This window comes from Colias philodice, chromosome 24 (assembly GCF_061535455.1).
Source record: "Colias philodice isolate Cphi_HAF_F1 chromosome 24, ilColPhil1 Martin Lab GWU primary, whole genome shotgun sequence".
In the NCBI taxonomy this organism is placed as follows: domain Eukaryota; kingdom Metazoa; phylum Arthropoda; class Insecta; order Lepidoptera; family Pieridae; genus Colias; species Colias philodice.
Window position 1 is genome coordinate 731,470 of NC_143109.1, and position 19,911 is coordinate 751,380.

Consider the following 19,911-nt stretch of genomic DNA (forward strand, 5'->3'; position numbering starts at 1 on the left):
TTTATTGCGAAATATGTTCCACGGACGAAGCCGGGGCGGACCTCTAGTATTCTATATCTATATGTATGTTCCCAGGTACCCCCGGCCGCGAGTCCCGTTTCGAAGAGAAAGCTCGAGCGTTAGAAGCGTTCAGTTCCCGCGCAGCGGCCGCTACTGATATGGTAGCGGCTGGTGTAAGGCATAACAAGCGACTCGCTGATTTACTGCATCATAATGCTAAAGAGGTGAGGGGACGAAAAAAATGGACAAAAAAAAAAGACGGGTTGCACTCCGGGAGTGCCGGCAGAAGTGAAAACTTGATTATTTTTTTTACTTGATTATTACGTTCAGCATGTTTGATATTACGTCTTACGCTTTTTCGATCAGGTCACGTGTCCTGACGCGAGTTTAAGATTTTATACCCATTACAGAAAAAGTGCTCAACGCCGCTAAAGAAGTTTTCACTTCAAAAACAATAATTTTGTAAAAAAAAATCCAAAAAAGGGAAAAAAAAGATGCGGAAAACGGTATAAAAAGAGCACAAAATTCGTCATGTCAAACAGTTTGCTTAAAAAAATCTTACATTAATATTGTATTAAAAAACGTGGGCTTGCATGAAGCTTTAGAAGCGTTTAGTTCTCGTGCATACACAAGTCACAAGTACAAGTACCCGTATAAGTACAACTTTTATTTCATTTTCAGGTAGAAAAGCTCTCCCCTCAACTGATTTGCGCTGGAAAGATCCGTTTACACTACCCTGATAGTAAAGTAAGTTAATCATTCACCATTTTTTTATTATTTAACTCTTATGCTTCTCTATGTTATGATAGTAATGAATAATAGTACATAAGAAATATCTACTATATAAAAATAAGTCGGGTTTTCCTTCCTGACGCTATAACTACAGAACGCACGAACCGATTTCCACGGTTTTGCATTCGTTGGAAAGGTCTCGGGCTCCGTGAGGTTTATAGCAAAGAAAAGGTGTCTCTGGTGGCGAAACGGAGTTCGCCCGGTTTGCTAGTTCTATAATAAATTAACATAGATCTTATGAAAAAATATCCAACTTTTCAATAAACATTATTTACCATTTATTATAACTATTTATAATTATTCGACCTGTTCACAACCAACATTTACATACAATAATAAAACTAGACTCACAATCACGCTCAAAAATTATACGAAACACAAGCACAAAACTCTGCCTACGCGTGAATTAGGCAGAGTTTTCTAATGAACAATGACTTTGAACATTAATGCCATGTAATAAGGTGGTAATTTCAATAAATGTTTTATACAATGTAGCTCGGGCATTTCTTACGAACTTTTAATAGGGAAAAGAGTATAGTTGTTAATTGTAATCAAATATACATTTAATTTAGTCACTACTTAGTATAAAACAAAGTTGCTTTCTCTGTCCCTATGTCCCTTTGTATGCTTAAATCTTTAAAACAACGCAACGGATTTTGATGCGGTTTTTTTTTATAGATAGAGTGATTCAAGAGGAAGGTTTTAGTATATAATTTATTAGGTTTTAGACAAAGCGGGCGAAGCCGCGGGCGGTAAGCTAGTATACTATAAAATAAATTTAACAATACTTGTGCAGGTGGCAGAGGAACATTTCACGAATCTAAAGAACCAATACGCGGATGCTGTGCTCCGTTGCAGAGATCTGTGCGACCAGGCTGTCGACCCGCTCGACTTTGTTAGGACTGCTGGTAAAGTATTTATTTTAGATAATAACAGAATAAAATCGCTTTGAATACCTATTCGATTGTATATTGTGTGTATAGGTCTAATGTTTTTGTAATTTATTTGGTAAATCTTTCTTTATTTTAATACAAGCTTGTCCTATGGGTTCGTTTGAATTTAACTTAAATCTGACGGTAGTTTTTAAGTTATCTCGAACAATGTTAATAAATTTTGCGTTCGTTGCACAATTTCTTAAAATTGCATTAATTCTTCTTTACTTTTTCACATTGTGTTAAATTTATCTCCTTTCCTCTTATCAATGTCTTATATTTTACCATTTTATGAGACAGCATGTTGATGTTTTTCATTTTTTTAACATCAATATTTCTGCTTTTTAAGGTGAATTAATGCAGAAACACACGTACCTATGCGAAGATGCGATCCGCACGAATGACTCGCAGAAAATGGTAGACAACACTTCTGCTATTGCCAGGTAAGATTTATTATTTTAAAGAAAATATTAAAACAAAGAATCATCTATCAAGTTATATAAAAAAATATATTTATTGTGTACTAGCAATCCGCCTGCGGCTTCGCCCGCGTTTTCAAAAAAAAACCCGCATAGTTCCCGTTCCCGTGGGATTTCCGGGATAAAACCTAGCCTATGTCACTCAGAAATGATGTAGCTTTCCAACAGTGAAAGAATTTTTCAAATCTGCCAAGTAGTTTCGGAGCCTATTCAATTCATACAAACAAACAAACAAAAAATCAAACCTTTCCTCTTTATAATATTTGTATTGTGTATATTTAGTTAACGTACATTTGGTGGTCCTTCGAGCCGGATTTTAATCAATGTTTTAAAAACATTTTGTTAAAAATATGTATTTATTTTGTGTTTTTTTTTCTACTATACACTTAGTGGTCCTTCAAGCCGGATCTGAACTAATGTTTTAAACAATTTAAAATTTTGAATGTTTCCCAGTGTAGGTGATGTAGTATTGTAATTTTATGACATCAACTCGTTGGTTGTTGATTATGCTTATAATTTATAATAATTGTGAATGTGTATGTATGTGGATAAGAATGCGGGTATATTGATATGCTTGTGTTTACATAGTTATGCGTGCATGCGTGTTTATGTTTACATAGTTATGCGTGCGTGCGTGTTAATGTTAACATAGTTATGCGTGCGTGCGTGTTAATGTTAACATAGTTATGCGTGCGTGCGTGTTAATGTTAACATAGTTATGCGTGTGTGCGTGTTAATGTTAACATAGTTATGCGTGTGTGCGTGTTAATGTTAACATAGTTATGCGTGCGTGTGTGTTATATATTCGTTGTGTGTGTCGTGTATTCACGCTAGGTGTGTGTGTCAGGCTGGCGAACCGCGTGCTGCTGGTGGGCGGGGCGGAGCGCGAGAACAGCTCGGACGGCGAGTGGGCGGGCGCGCTGGGCGCGGCGCAGCGCCGCCTGCAGGACGCCATCCCGCCGGCTGTGAGACAGGCCAAGCGCCTCGCGCTGGGGGACGCCAACGCCGCGCCGCAGTGGCGCCGCGCCAACGACGAGGTGACGTGAACAGAACATGTGATCAGCCCCCCTAGACAAGTGGCTTTCTATTAGCGTAAAGTTCAATAGAATAGATTATGAATGTATGAGATTGACGTAATCAATCGTCGTCGTCGTCGTAATCAAACGTCAATCTCATACATTCATAATCTATTCTATTGAACTTTACGCTAATAGAAAGCCACTTGTCTAGGGGAGCTGACGTCACACACACACACACACACACACACACACTCTTCACCTCACGCCCGGCACAGCGGTACTCGATGTACCTCACCTTGCGTCGACGTGCGCGTGAAGCGACGTTAAAACACGCGCACCGCTGCGTAGTGCGTTCCGAAAACGCAGCGTAATATTTATAAAATGTTTCCAAGAAAAGTATAAACACTATTTAGTTCATCAGGTTATCTTATAACAATGATTTCTCACCCCACAGATACTGCAAGCCTCTACCGGCGTAGAGGAGGTCCTGTCCCGGCAGTACGCGCCCCCGCCCCCGCCCCCCCTCCTGCCCCCGTCCCTCGCGTCCCTGTCGCTGGCCCCCCCGCGCCCCCCGCCCCCCGCGCCCGGCGCCGCGCCCCCCCGCCCCCCACCACCCGACACGGATGACGAGGGAGAGGATATATTCGATAGACAGCCGCATCCTAGCCAGCCGATTTTGGTAAGTTTCAAGTCAGAAATATGTTCGTAATATTATGTGAAAAAAAATAAATTATAAACTTCAGTAAAACGGTGTGCAGTGGTTTAATAGCGAAATTTTAATTAATTTTTGTCGCTTTTTGTAATTTGCTTAAATAATAAAAAAGAAGACAAATACATTCCTAAAAATTTTTTAGTGAACGTAAAAGATAATCTATTAAAAATAATTGAAAACTCAAGACAATTATCGATTTTTACATTCTCTAAACGTAAATTATTTAAAAATATAGGTGGCTGCCCACAACCTCCACCGTGCAGTTCGCGAATGGTCCTCTAAAGACAATGAAATCATCGCAGCCGCCAAGAGGATGGCCATCCTCATGGCGAGGCTGTCTGACCTCGTGCGATCTGATTCTAAAGGTAACGTATTACTAGCTATAGGTAGACCATCCTCGTATAAATATAGGAAGAGGATGGACCTTTATGGCAGGGTTTTCTGACCTCGTGCGATCTGACTCTAAAGGTAACATTATATAAGCGATAAGTTAATAGGGTAACCATCCTCGGATAATTATAGTAAGAGGATGATAACCCTTATGGTAAGCTTACTACCTTATGCGATCTGACTCTAAAGTAACGTTTTATAAGCGATATCTTAAGAGGGTAACCATCCTCGTATAATTATAGTATGAGGATGATTTTTCTTATGACTTTCTGTACTCAAGGGATTGGGATTGGTTTTAAGTATTTTGTGACGAAGCACCTAAATAATTAACTAAAAAGGTAAGATAACCAGGTAAAAATCTGGTAAAAGATGGTTGTCTTCAAGAGGATATACATCCTTAACAGGATATTTATTTAAAATAATTCAAACAATCGCATAAAATATTCATGATGAGGTTTCATAATGTTAGAAACCCAAGAGTTTTGCTGTTTTTTTTAAATATCAAAAGCTTACACAGCTTCAATATTTTGCTTACTATTCATTAACTTGTATTGTAAAACTACTTCAAAATATTATTTTCACGATGTAACGCTTTCAATGTTCTCATTATATAAATGCCATATCTATAATTTAATAATTGTAATTACTAAAATATGTTCATTAATTACCAATATGTTCATTGTTCATAGCTCAACTCCTAGAATTGCATACGCCTCATTGATTTATATAGTACTTATAACCATACATCCTTATAAAAAATAACCTCCCCTCCCCCTCTTTCTATATCCTATCCTGTCCTATCCTATCCCTTCTAGAAGACCAACCCCACCAAACTATTTACTTGATCTATTCTTACTAAATTATCTATAGTTTAAAATCAAATTATTAAAAAAAAATCATTTGTTCACGCTCAAGATATAATTATCATGCTTTCATTGTAGTATAATCATATGTATATAATGCTGTATATAATAACATTGATATTGTATGTCTGTTCACTGGATAGAGGTGTTTATGAACCTAAGCGGTAAGTAAGCGGCTATGTATCAAGCTATGCTTTCACATGTGTATTAAGTTATGCGGTATTGTGCTTAGAAACTCTTAAGAAATAAAGTTTATATTGTTCTGATGGTCTGATTATGAGTGTGTTTACAGTAGTGTGTAAGTACAAATAGCATGGTCTACATTTTTGCTTATTAAAAATATTTTCATTATTGGAGTTTGGATGGAAATAACACCCAAGGATAACTTCGAAAAACAAACATGCTAAAATATTACGAAAATATTGTGGTATCATGTGAATATTTCAAGGTTTCCTATTGTGCGTGTGTGTGCGTGTGATCGTGTCTGCGTGCATATGCACGTACGTATAAATGTGTTAACTTTTTTCAAGTTCTATTAAAATAGCATCTATGTGCTTTTTTTTGTGAGTACAATAATCTAATATATTATTATTTATGTTTCTTAGGCAGTAAACGTGAGCTGATAGCAACTGCCAAAGCGATCGCCGAAGCCTCGGAGGAGGTGACCCGCCTCGCTAAGAAACTTGCCCTCGAGTGCACTGACAAGAGGATCAGGACTGTGAGTTGAACTCAAAATCAAACTCAAACTCAAGTTTTTGTTCATTCAAGTTTTAGCTTAACATTATTAGTTGTTACTCTTTCTCTAGTTGTATAAATGACTAGACTAGACTAGACTTACGGTCGCCGATTAAAAGATCTTAAGAAAATGGCCGAAAGGCGGTATATACAATTTTTATTAAAACAAAACACTTTATTTCGTGGTAGTAATGTTAAAAGTTATATTCAAATTCGATATATAGTTATTTACAAGGATGTAGTTACAAATTAATTATGTGTATACGCTCATTTCAAAACTCTGCCTAGTAGATGCTTGGGCAGAGTTTCTCTTCGGACAATGTTTAACCGTGATTTTTCTATTTGTTAATTGTACGTTTGTTTGTGGGGTTTAATAATAAAATAATATATCTTTTATAATTTATTTAGAACTTGCTGCAAGTGTGTGAGCGTATTCCTACAATCGGCACGCAGCTGAAGATCCTGTCCACTGTGAAAGCGACCATGTTGGGAGCTCAAGGTATTACTTAGAATTTAGACAAAAATTATAGAAAAATACAGATATTACTACTGTTATTATTGCTGCAACAATAGATATTTACAAATAAAATACAAAAGGGAGTGTAGTTTATTAATTGTTTGTTATAAATAATAATGCTCATTACTGCCATATACGCTATATATTAGAATAAAGGTTTTTATGATTGTCTAAAATATCCTTTTCAGATCCCTCTAACTATTATTTAATACTAAAATTAAAAAAAAATTATGATATACAAACTTTTATTTCACATGTATTGAAATATAGTAAATTGTGTAATTATTAATTCATTATGTGTTAAATGCATGCGTTTATTATGTATATTGCATACATTGAAGCTTATATAAAATTATATTTATCTTATTCTATGCAGTCGGTATGGCGGATTATAGAGGTATTTATTATCAACATTTTAAAATAAAAAAGAGCGTGAGCACACGTGTCAGAAGTTAAACTTCTTTGGCAATATTCAAAGATAACAGAATCGTCGCTTTACTCCATAACGTGACGGTATTGATGACGCGACCTTGAAATTTTACTCTAAACGCGCCTAAAGATGTTTCACTTCAATGATATAGTAAAACAAAATATAAAGTATTTTGTTGTTTTAGTGTTCCTACGAGTTACGATTGCTTTTACCGTATTTTAATTTATTTAATTTCATTTTTATGCTTGTTTTTGAATGTTTTTAACCATCAATAAACCGTGTTTAAAACCCGTTAAAGTATACACGGTCGCGTAAAAGTTAATTGTTTTAAAAATTATTATTAAACAGAATATTTCTTACTAAATTAATTATTTTTTTATAGGAAGCGAAGAAGACCAGGAGGCGACTGAAATGTTGGTCGGCAACGCGCAAAACCTGATGCAGAGCGTAAGTTTATTGTATATTATTGTATATTATTATTATTGTACCACACTTAATAGTTAAGTACTACTTAAATACTAATGCTGTTTCTTCTTAGGAAACAAAAAATTGTTCAAAATATAATATATCGTAAATCGAAAATATATCGTATTTTTTATGTCAATGATCATTGTATCGATACTTAAACTCTCCAGTAAATTAGAAAAATCAATCCTTAAAAAATCTATAATGCATAAAATTATCATCATTCTAAAAATAAACGATGAATTATAGTTAAAGTAAATGTATTAACATTTTTTATTCAATACAGGTGAAAGAAACAGTAAAAGCAGCGGAAGGAGCATCGATCAAGATCAGAACGGAACAAGGCGCGTACAGACTGCGATGGGTCAGACGCTCACCGTGGTATCAGATTTAAACAAAATGCCTGTTTTTTGTACCCAAAATGGTAGAAAAATAAGAAAAAATCAAGGCAATGACGAGTGGATAAAGTACCAAGTGTCCAGGAAAAAATTTGGTGAAGTAATTAAATCTGGTGTGAAATCCTTAACCAATAAATTTAGCAGTCTTTTTGTTAATAATTATAATTAATTATTTCGATGGAAATGTAAAATAAATGAAGAAAAAGCACTTCTTAAAGTCCTAGGTCGTTATAAAACTTAAAAACGAAAGCTGTGTAGCTTTTGAAATCGTTTAAAAGTGAAAAAAGCAATAATAGGCCATAAAATGTAATTATTATAATTATAAAGATTGTAGCTTACAAAAAATCGTGCCACTGCATTCGTTGAAAAATCACAAAATATAGTGCTATTTATTATGTAGGCTGATTATATTTTTGTATAGTATTGAATAAAATATTTATCAGGTGCTAAAATATACAATGTAACTATATATTTATATACTAGCTTGGCACGTGGGTTTCCTCGTGTTTATATTGACTCTATTTACTGTTATATCACAGTATTACAATTATTTTCCTAGGAAATAATGGTAATACTGTGGTTATATGTAGCCCTATGATTAAACCTAAAGGCTACTAGAGCCATTTTGAAAAATATTTTGCAGCAAAAAGATATATTTTTAAAAAGCAGCAAAGGCTACCACCCCTCTTTGAATGTATGTTTCATGAGTGGTATTACTAACCAATGTTTCAGACTGCAGGTATATTATGTACTAGCTGTTGCCCGCGACTTCGTCCGCGATTAGGTCGTTTTTCGTCATTCGTCGTTTAAAAAAAATACGTGACACTTTATTTTTGAATGTTCTTAATTATTGTACTAATTACACATCAAACTTATGTTTATAATTAGGTATACGACATGAAAATATATTAATTACCAAGCAATAATAATACAGATAAGCAGTGGCGGCTCAGTGGTGAGACCTCGGACTTCGAATCGATAAGTCCGGGGTTCGAGACCAGGCGAGCGCGCAGGAAATAAATTGATTTTTCAATTTATCTGCGCATGTTGTAACATCACCACTGCTCGAACGGTGAAGGAAAACATCGTGAGGAAACCGACATGTCGAAGAATCAAAAGTTCGACGATATGTGTCATCCGCCAGCGTGGTGGATTATGGCCTGTACCCTCATAGGAGGCCCGTGTCCCAGCAGTGGGAACGTATATGGGCTGATGATGATGAATAAATAATACAGATAAATACTGAACATAAGTAGGTATAATAGATATTAAGTAGTATTAGTTAAAATAAACTTTGACTGTTAGTCAAAGTTTATTTTTACTAACAACATGTAAATGAAGAAGAAATAATAATTACCAACGAACTAACCTTTTCTATAATACTTAACACGGCACATTTTTCAAATTATCTTGCTCAACCCTGCTCAAAAATTTGAGGGTTTTGTTGGAACTTTAATATGTCAAAACTATGATATATCTAAACTACGATACAACTTGCTTGCGGAAATGCTCATTACAATTGTGAATCTAAAGAATAAGTAACCACATACTATTCAATTTTATTGAGCTGATGAATATCTTTTGCCTGGAAGAAATCACCGTCGCCTAATAAATATACTGTATTTTCTTATAAAACCGTTACATAATTTATTTTATCTACTTAAATAATGAAAATGATATTATATTTATAAAATATAAAACATATTATGTAAAATGATTAAAAATAAATAAATGAAGCAACTACGATTCAAAGAAAACATCTTTTCAGTGTTAAAATGCTCTTAGCAATCCTGGATGATGAACTGTATCATGTACTCTGATCCCAGTACGGTCCCGGTCGGTACCTCGATAGCCATAAGTCATAACGATAAATATTATAATCAGATAACCGCAAAGTCAAAATAAAAACATTACTTGTACAGTTGTGAGTGCAAAATTTACGTTTCATTTGGAATAACTTTTTTTTCGGTACTAAAACGTAGTCGTTTGATATGTGGTTGGCTGCCCCTCCTCTCCTTCCTGAAAAATATCCTCCAAAATTTCCCGAGATACTTCCAATGATTGAACCATTGGACGTTGGACATTAACTTCAGTCAAAAATTGACGAAGCGGATGATTACTAATTTCCACTTAATCCTCGCTGCTACTATCTTTACCATCAAATCATCAATTTTCAAGTGGTGTTGTAAAAATATCAGCAGAAATCGTCTTCCAAAGGCGATATAATTTTATGAGCATTGAATCAGTAAATAACAAAATCAAAAGTTAACTGTAAATCTATAAAAAAAGCTACTTACAAATAAAATTTTATCAAAAACTACTGTTCCCAATGCACCTCAAAATAATAAAAGAATTCATCATTTTATTATTTCATTCTAAAAGTGTAATATAATACCTACCAACAAAAAACATGATTTGCTATCATTATAAAAAATAAATATGTACCTATAAGTAACAACTTACTTTTTGTGGGAACGCATGATGGTGAAAATTCACAAAACACGAAGATTGCATTTGATATTTTTGGTTTTATGGCATTCAATTGCTTTATAAATATCACTACATAGTATAAAAAAGTCGCTTTCTCTGTCCCTATGTCCCTTTGTATGCTTAAATCCTTAAAACTTCGCAACGGATTTTGATGCGGTTTTTTTAATAGATAGACTGATTCAAGAGGAAGGTTTTAGTATATAATTTATTAGGTTTTAGACAAAGCGGACGAACCCGCGGGCGGTAAATTTATAAAATACGAAGATTTTTAAAATTGTAACTAATGAACGCAATCAATATTAGATTAACTGTAGATAATGGTGTCTAGTTTTACTTAAAATAATAAACATCTACCCTCACTTTAAAAAAATGTAGTATATTTATTATTTACACGAAAGGGAAGGGAAGATATGGGCTAAAGAGTTAAATAAATAACATAATTATATTTAAATTATTTTTCCAACTGTGTATTCAGTAGTGTTAACATCTAAATTGATTTGATTTTTACGAAATCTCATAGATGGCGCTGTTACAAAATTAACATTATACAACTTACATTCTTTAAACTATGTTTCTCTTCCCAAGTTACTTAAATGGCATAATTTTATAGTGTCAATCTAGATATTGTCAAACAACATTTATATATGCGTCATTTGATTATTAATTTCCAATAGTTAACGTGTGTTTGATTTTTCTAACACTTCATAGATGGCGCTGTTTCAAATTTGTCTTTATACTGCTAAATTTCATTTAACTGTTTCTCTGCCCAAATTACGTAAATGACATAGTTTTTATTTTGTAAAGCTAGATAATAGCATGGCTTACTCGAAACCAACATTTAAACATGAGTCTTTAGATTGTACGCTGTCGTAGTACACGGAATATGTAAGAAAAATAAAGGCTCACAGCTCCTCCCCCGAAGGTGATATCATGATAATATGTTTAAACTATCCTCACCCGACCTCTTAGGAATATTCATGCAAAATTTGAAGTAAATCTATGCAGTACTTTTCGAGATTAGCCCGGTCAAACATACAGACAAACAGACAAACAGACAAACAGACAAAAATTCTAAAAACTATATTTTTGGCTTCTATATCGATTATAGATCATGGATTATGTATTCTTTTAAAAAAATATTCAATGTACAGTTTTTACTTTCCTACGATTTTATTATATGTATAGATTATATCTATTGTAAACCACATGTATTTAAATTTTATATTTTTTCTCACGGTTATATTTATTAGTACAAAAATATCAACAGTGTGTCAGATGGGCACATAGACAGACAGACAAAAAGATAATTTAATCGTAGTCCATTTATATATCTAATTTCCAACGATAGATGATGAAAAATGTGTATTAAAAAATATTAAATTGTACAATATAAAATGTATGATAAAATCACTAATTTATTGCAAATTTATTTTAAATAATAAAATTCACAAATTAATATTATTTTCGCAAAGTTATTATGAAAGTGTGATTCGAAATGGAAGTGCCATCAAAGTGCTTTATAGTGTTACGTGAGATCTGGTGTGATTGTATTTGTAGGAAATATATTTATATAGATATTATTTAATATACAAAAAATCGTAAAAAAATCGGTAGTTGTACTAAAAAAATTGGAATAAACAATAATGTACTCTATGTATACAATTTTAACTTAAATTTATTTAGTGCTTCTCTACTTATAATAGCACATATATTTGTTTTAGGTATTGGTAATATATATTTTTAATATTTATATAGTATTGAATTTCACTTAAACTCAAAGGGTACTCAATTGTAAGTCATCTTTAAGTATACTGAAGGGATAGAATTATAGCTTTGAAAAAATAATTATCTTATAATATTGTATGGCCTTATAATAGTAATAAACTAAGGTAATAATTAATGCTTCTAGCCTACAATATAGGAAAATATAGAACGGGAATTTTTCTTAAGACTTCTTAATGCTATTAATAAAACTAGACAAAAATAGTTAAATAAAAAATAATAGCAGTCCTTAAGATTTGACCTTAGTAGTTTTAGTATTTTTATACAGCTCTTTCATAAATATTACCATTTATATATTACTTTAAAATATCTAACAAAAACATTTTGAACTTATCAAATAAAACATAATATTAAAATAGTGAACAGTTGCACAAAATGTTACAAGTGTGACAACGCCTTTAAAATGGCATTAAGTATCATAAGCAATATTTATAGTAGTGTGTAAGGGAGTATTCAGAGAGAAAGCTTGAAACTTATAAGCGCTTATCGGCGCTTGTCATGTTCATATATTTTCCTGCGCGGGTTGACAGCACTGACAGGAAAATATATGAACATGACAAGCGCCGATAAGCGCTTATAAGTTTCAAGCTTTCTTTCTGAATACGCCCTAATGTATTATCTCCTTTAAGAGCCTGTTTCACAAAAAAACATAATTGTTAGTTTTCTCGAGAAACTACTAAGAACACAGGAGTATTGCTAAACTGACGTTTCATAAAATTGCATTAAAATCATATTAAAAAAAGAAAGTTTTTTTTTTGTGAAACAGGCATCTTAATTTATAGGTACTCTGCATAGATACTAAAATCATATTACCATAAGTAGAGTTGTATTTTTGTAAGTATCAAATCCATTTGTAATAAAGCGAACCATCGCGTATTTTTATATTTTATCTGTCATGTAAAATCAAGCAAAGTTTTTTAGCATACAGCCAAATGTCAAAATTATGAAAAATTGTATTAAAAATTTTGTTAACAATATTAATTCATCCTTTGTGAGTTAGATAGAATATTTATATTATTATTATGTACTAGTGTGTGCGCTTTTTGCTACTGTAATATTTTAACACATGTTTTTTTTACTATTTTGTTACATGAATTTATGTTATTTATTCTAATAAAGCTTTTCATTTACATCTTGTTTTATTTCCTCACCCTTCACACAAGTATTATGGGTTAAACATCGTGATTGAAACGGTCATACATTATTTAAAAACACTTTCCTATGAGGATACTGGCGCTTCTACACTACATTTTATAATCTGTAATAGCATACCCGCAAACACATACATATTCACACTATATATTTTTCATTTTCATTTTTTCATTGTTCAAAACTTTAGTTAAGACCGGCCTTACAATGCTTGTCTGAATTCAGATTCTTCATAATTTATTCACAATCTGATTTGCTGTAAAAACTTCAGAATCAGACACGACATCATTTAGTATACATTTGGTATACATTATAGATATACAGGCTTAACAAAAATTAGCGCATCACCTTTTGAAGGCAGCTTTACTACATCAATCCCAACAACATTTTTGTTCTACGACTGTTTAATACGATTTTTAAACAACCCTATAACTCCGCAACACAAGGTGTGTAAGGTAGAATAATGCGAGTTCACAAGCAATAAATAAGTTTTGTATGGAAAAATTACTGTTAATACAAAAAGTCGTAAAACAAATGTTGTTGGGATTGATGTAAGCTGCCTGCAAGAGGTGATGTGGTGATGCGCTAATTTTCGTTAACCCTCTATAGTAGGGACACAGACTAATAATAATATACTACGTATACAGTAGGGATATAAGGAGAGTTTCTGTAGTTTTAACGTATTTAATGCAGCGCCATCTATCGGAACTTTTAAATTTTCGAGTGCGTCAATGCGCATTATAATTAACTATTCATATAATTTATAATGCGCATAGGCTAGCCGCTAGTCCCATAGCGAATGAGATATCTTTCTAGCGATTTAAAGCCTACTTTAGCCTCTTTCCTATCTCCAGACACAAAAATTATATCTAAGACTGATTTTAGTCTCATGCTGACGGAACGCGTACCGTCAGCGCTGATGGCCCAGATATCTAAACATTTAGGAAGCGTGTAGAAATATTATGTATGAGTGCTCAGCAGTTATCAGCGCGATACTGAAACGTCTCGCGCTGATCCTCGGCGCTGGCAAGCTACGCGCCGAGTTGTCAGCGCCGATAGCAGTCAGCGTGAGACTAAAATCAACTTTAAAATCACTCCCATGCAATGTGAAAGAAGGATACTTTTATTGTGTTTGTATAAGGTTTGTATGGATGGATTTATTCCCGCCGGGAATTGAAACTAAGACGCCGCGGCCGCCTAGCTCACGCATTAACCACTGTACGAAGAAGGCGGACAAAATATAATCTTTTTTTTGCTCGAATAGAGACATAATATCTATTATATTACTAGCGGTCCGCCCCGGCTTCGCCCGTGGTACATGTTTACGTTTTCTCTACATAAGAACCATCCTCGTGCTTCAAGGAATATAATAAAAAAAGAATTATCGAAATCGGTTCAGCCGTTCTCGAGTTATGCGCTTACCAACACATTTTGCGATTCATTTTTATATATAAGAAGATTACTTAGAGTATTAAACTATTATTAATAACATAGAAAAGGTAGAAGTATTATTTTTATGTGTGTACATCATTACCTATGTAAACTCAAATTGACAAAGCGTCAAAAATTACAATAAGTGTGGGAAATAAGTCTGTAGAAGGAAAAAAATAAAACTCAAGTTTTTCATTTAATAAAGTTTATTATTACTATATACAATAACAATTAACAAAGTTTAGTCTTTATTTGTGCACGAGTGAACAAAAACCAGAATATCTATATTCTGGTTTTTGTTCACTCGATAACAACCTTCGTATAGTCTTATTGTAGCGTTGAAAAAACTAAGAAATACATAGATAGGTACATAGAAAATTATCGCACAAAATTGTTCATAAAATAAAGCGTATATGTAATTAATTTTCTTGTTTGTTATAAATTGTTATAGGTAAATTATTTGAAAAAGAATATTTCTTGTGATGATCTGCGGTTTTAGTTTGGACCGACCGCCATATTTAATTTAGAATAATTATTGTTTGTGTCCTATGCACATATTTTACTGAGGTTATAATGAGATGTTTTAATTTCCAAGACTTAGCATTAGTTTTTAAAGTATTTTAAAATTGTTTATCGTCTTTAAAAGCGATAATAATCTTAAAATCATTAGAAATTAGAAGAGAGGTGAAGATTTTTACAGAATACACTCTTAGATACTGGTTTTCAGTATGTTTTATTTAAAAATAAATGTATAGGTAAATGTTGCTCACTATAGAACTTAATTAGGTAAATTTTTAACAATAATAAAATGACTAGAATAAAAATTGTATAACAAAACTAACAACTAATTTTTTAATAGATAAAGACAATTTGTGCAACTATTAAATACTAAATATAAATACTAATAAAATATGACTAGATTTAATATTACCTAATGAATACTGAAAAAAATTGACGATTTTCTAGCTCATAATAAATCTACATTCGTATGATACAGTTTAGAATATTCAGTTAGGTACAATTTTATGTTCTAAATTATATCTAAATTGATTGCCTATTTCTAGTATAGTAGTTACCGTCGTTCATAATTTTTTCTTTGGTAAATTTTTCTATAAGAATTCCACATTGTAAGCATTCTATCCCCGTCCGATTAGGGCCCTTCTGGCCTCCTCCACTCAAGCGACAGCTCAAGCCGAGGTTCGTGGTCCCCGTCAAGGGGGGACGCCCTTGTGCATGTCGCTACCAGGGTGAACCTTCAGTTCACCCCCGCGTCCGCGTTAAAATGTAGAAGCCCTTCTGGCTAACATTGAGAGACACCACACAAAAAAAAAAAAAAAAAAAGCATTCTATCGACCCCATGAGTGCGATCGAGATAAAAAGAACAATTCATATTTCATCATTTATTAGCGCAGTTTGTATAATTTTAATGAAAGTGTAGCTTTACATTTTTAATTTAGCATTATAGGTATTTCATAGTCTCATCAGACGTATTAGAAACTTATTTAATATCGAGTATAATATCTTTTTGATTCCACAAAATATAACAGGTAGGTAACAAAGTTGACAATCATACGTTTTCGGTAAAATTAGTATTTTTTACTCTTTGCTTTGGGTGTCTTCCGATATGCACTGCAACCACTGCACAGTGCTATCACTGTAGAAAAATTCGTTCCGTTATGGACTGCCAGTATACTGCCGCAGTACCCTAGGGAAATTTATGACGTCATTAATCGCCGCCATATTCTACTGTGAGCACTGGCGTTTTCGAGGTAAGGTACTCGCAGTACTTTGATCACGTGATCAGTCCACAGAGCAAGTAATATGATCAGTCAAAACCACTCGAGTGCCTAACGTCTTATACAAAGCTACAGTATAATCAGAAAATTTTAAAGTTCTGTAATTAGTTTGGATTAATAAATAAAACAATGGAAGAATTGCAAAAATTAACTTTATTAGACTGTGTTGAAAATGTTCAATACGAGCTGAAAGTTCTTTTTTATTCTTTTTTATGAAAAAGTACTTACTTTTATTATATTATAAATTCAATTTACAATTAATATTAATTAAAATATTTTTAATTGGACAGTACTCCAAAACAGTTTATTTTTATGTTCTAGAAAACTTTAATACACTCATTTGAATGCTGCGTCAAAAAATGCGGCTGACAGTATACTGGATTGCGTTCCGTTTTAAATCGCAACCAGTATAACTGGCTATAAAGGAACGGCTTCACAGTATACTGAATTGACGTCACACCTTACAGTGGTCGCAGTGCATAACGGAATACACCCTTAACGATTAATGTCACATTTCCCGCGCTTAGAAATGGTGCACAGATAAAAAATCAGTCAAAAGCTACAGATATTCAACGATATCGCATTTTATCGATATATTCGGACAACTGACGCCATAACTAAGGTTTAAACCATGAGGTTGGCTCTTATGTCGTTCCGTGAGAAGTTTCTGGAATATCGGGAGTATGGCGTATTCGAATAGTTCTGATTCGGAACTGGCTGTGTACATTTTGCGGTCGGAGTCTTGTCGCTTGGAGTCGCGTGTGTAGGACTTGCGCTCTTCGCGGGTGCTTGATTCTGTTGATAAACGTTATTATTGAGTATATTTAATAAATAAATAATTTATTTCAGACACAGAGATTCATATTACATTTTATGTTAATCAAATTAATTAACTTAAAATTTATGGATGAAATCATGAATAAATAATAAAGTGTATATTAATGAGTAGTAGAGTAATATTATAATGAATAGGATTGTTAGTAATGTATTTTATGTTTTTTTTTTGTATATTATGGTAAATAAGAAATGGCTAATGGGAGAATTAACTGTTATCACATCATTAATTAAATCATTAAAACATTGCGTTCCCATACTGTTTTACATCAAAAAAAAGCATTAAGGCAATAATAAATCGAGGGAAAGAAGTGAATTATACACAGGCAGGTATGGGAATTGCTATAATGAAATTAAGTATAATAATATATTTTATCGGTAACTATTTTTATGTGGTTTTGTGCGGTATATATTTCTTACCACTCTTCCGCGCAGCAACATTAGGACTACTCTTATGATGCGGCGGATGCGCGTGCGCACGAGTTGTTGGCACTTGTGGCACATACGGTGTTTGTGGCACTTGTGACTGTGGCACTTTTGTTTGTGGCACTTGTGCCAGTGGCACTTGTGTTTGTGATACTCGGGTTGGTGCGGCTTGTGATAGACGGGCTTCGTTTGCTCGTTTGAGCGGTTCGGCTTCTTGGCGGAGACGCTTGGCTGGGGATTCTTGGCCTGGAAATAATGATGATGTTACAAGCAAAGAACTCATTTATATTATAAAAATGTTTTTGGTTTTATAGAAGTATTGTTGATTGTGTATATTAATTAGCAGTTGGATTTATCTTACTCACTCAGACCCTAAATGTACCGAATATAAGATGACGCTCTATTAAAAATACGACATTATAAAAATGACTGTTGATACATCGGCAATAAAAAAAGAAATATTGACGACTTTTTGAAGTCAGTTAAAAACTTATAAAAATCAGCATTTACATATAGTTAGGTTAAAATTACAAAGAGACAAAAATATTATGCCGCTCTTTATTCTTAGTTTAACGATAAAAAATATAGAAATGGTGAAAATGAGATTTTTTATCATTTTTCCCGACATAAATCTATAAAAGTACAATTTCACTATTCAGAACACAGAAAATTAGCTAAACCCTACCTTTAGAAACTCTAATAGTATCAGGATCTGGCTTCCAGTTATCTTCCTGTATCTCTTTAGTCTTTTCCAGAATTTTTCGCTCTTCTTTCTTCTGCACTTCTATTCTCTCCGGCTTCTCTTCTTGATACTTTATCTGGAAAATATCGATTTATATGAAGAAAATATAACAATTATAGTTAAGTCGGTTGAAATTCAGAAAAAATTGTTTTCTTCTTTTTTTATAAATCAAATGGTGTATATGTCGTGGCCATATCGTAGATTTGCTCATTTCATGAAATGGCCAATTTAGTTTGGCCAGATCGTTAAATCGTCAACGTTTCACGATTTGGTCATCCACATTTGGCCAGATCGTCGATCTGGCCAAACGTGGATGGCCATTTCACGAAATGCGACCATTTTTGTTTCTTTTTTAAAAAGCGATTCGCTTCTGGCACTCGCCGGCGCTACCGCGGCACTAACTTAAATGACAATGAACAAGTTCTTAAAATATTCTGAATTTTTTAATGTTTTATGGACCCTCTAAGATATTTTATACGATCTGGCCAAATGTCGATGACCAAATCGTGAAACGTTGACGATTTAACGATCTGATCAAACTATGTTGGCCATTTCATGAAATGAGCAAATCTACGATATGGCCACGACATATAAATATTGAAAATCCTACTAATACATATTACAAATTTTCGTTGTATGTTCGTTTGTTTGTTACTTCTTCACGCAAAAACTGCTGAACCGGTTTTAATGAAATTAAGCATACACTGTGTGTAACTACCAACTTAGATTAACATATAGGATAGGTTTTGCTCCGGAAATGCCACAGGAACGGGAACTATGCGTGTTCCTTTTTGAAAACGCGACCGAAGCCGCGGGCAGAAAACTAGTAGGTAATGTAATAAATCATGAACGAACGAATGACCTCTATAACACAGAACCTAGCATAGGGGTCATTGTTCAAACTCTGTATGTAAAAAAATGTATGTACCTGCAAATTAGATCTGTGTATTCGTTGGGTTTTTGTTTTTGAGTCAAATAAACATTATTTTATTTATTTTTTATTTATGAAGAGTACCTGTGCAGTAGACTGTCTCCGCTTGGTGAGGGTCTGATGAGGAGGAGTGCTCACTGGCTGAGGGAACTCCGAACCACGACGCTGGAAAAATTGTACTGGATACATATTTTAATACTAGGTATAGTTATGAACTGTAGTCATTTTATTTAAATATTAAATATATTCTATATAACATTGTGATTTGGACGTTAAAATCATATACTTGAAAAATATAAAGGGTTATAGTGTCGTTCCATGTAAAATGAATCATCAATATCATCATCATCAATCATCAATACATATAATAAAATCGTAGAAAAGTGATGTCTGTACAATGAAAATATTTAAAAAAAACTTAGCAGGTGTTATTATTAAATCGATCCTGAACCCAAAACTGTAGTTAAAAAAATTTTTGTCTGTTTGTCTGTTTGTCTGTATGTTCGTGCACGCTAATCTCAGAAAAGGCTTATCCGATTTAGATGCGGTTTTCACTAATATATTGTGGTAAGCTTCACTTAACATTTAGTGTTTATTT

At 33.3% G+C, this 19,911-nt stretch overlaps 2 protein-coding genes across 2 annotated transcripts in view; one reads left to right on the forward strand and one right to left on the reverse strand.

The window, feature by feature from the left end:
* Positions 1 to 8,211, forward strand: part of Vinc (vinculin) — a 54,925-nt gene extending 46,714 nt beyond the window's left edge. Inside the window, exons 15-25 of the mRNA XM_089710419.1 lie at positions 76 to 224; positions 682 to 747; positions 1,589 to 1,700; positions 2,074 to 2,167; positions 3,051 to 3,240; positions 3,677 to 3,901; positions 4,170 to 4,299; positions 5,793 to 5,905; positions 6,331 to 6,421; positions 7,252 to 7,316; positions 7,621 to 8,211. Of these exons, the coding sequence (XP_089566545.1) occupies positions 76 to 224; positions 682 to 747; positions 1,589 to 1,700; positions 2,074 to 2,167; positions 3,051 to 3,240; positions 3,677 to 3,901; positions 4,170 to 4,299; positions 5,793 to 5,905; positions 6,331 to 6,421; positions 7,252 to 7,316; positions 7,621 to 7,728 (1,343 nt within the window). The 3' untranslated portion in view covers positions 7,729 to 8,211. The remainder of the gene's footprint in view (positions 1 to 75; positions 225 to 681; positions 748 to 1,588; positions 1,701 to 2,073; positions 2,168 to 3,050; positions 3,241 to 3,676; positions 3,902 to 4,169; positions 4,300 to 5,792; positions 5,906 to 6,330; positions 6,422 to 7,251; positions 7,317 to 7,620) is intronic.
* Positions 8,212 to 16,888: 8,677 nt separating this feature from the next.
* GABA-B-R2 (gamma-aminobutyric acid type B receptor subunit 2) overlaps positions 16,889 to 19,911 on the reverse strand; it is a 31,076-nt gene continuing 28,053 nt past the window's right edge. Inside the window, exons 30-33 of the mRNA XM_089710442.1 lie at positions 19,398 to 19,478; positions 18,326 to 18,458; positions 17,635 to 17,886; positions 16,889 to 17,175 (exon numbers count right to left, since the gene is read on the reverse strand). Coding sequence (XP_089566568.1) covers positions 16,940 to 17,175; positions 17,635 to 17,886; positions 18,326 to 18,458; positions 19,398 to 19,478 — 702 coding nt within the window. The 3' untranslated portion in view covers positions 16,889 to 16,939. The remainder of the gene's footprint in view (positions 17,176 to 17,634; positions 17,887 to 18,325; positions 18,459 to 19,397; positions 19,479 to 19,911) is intronic.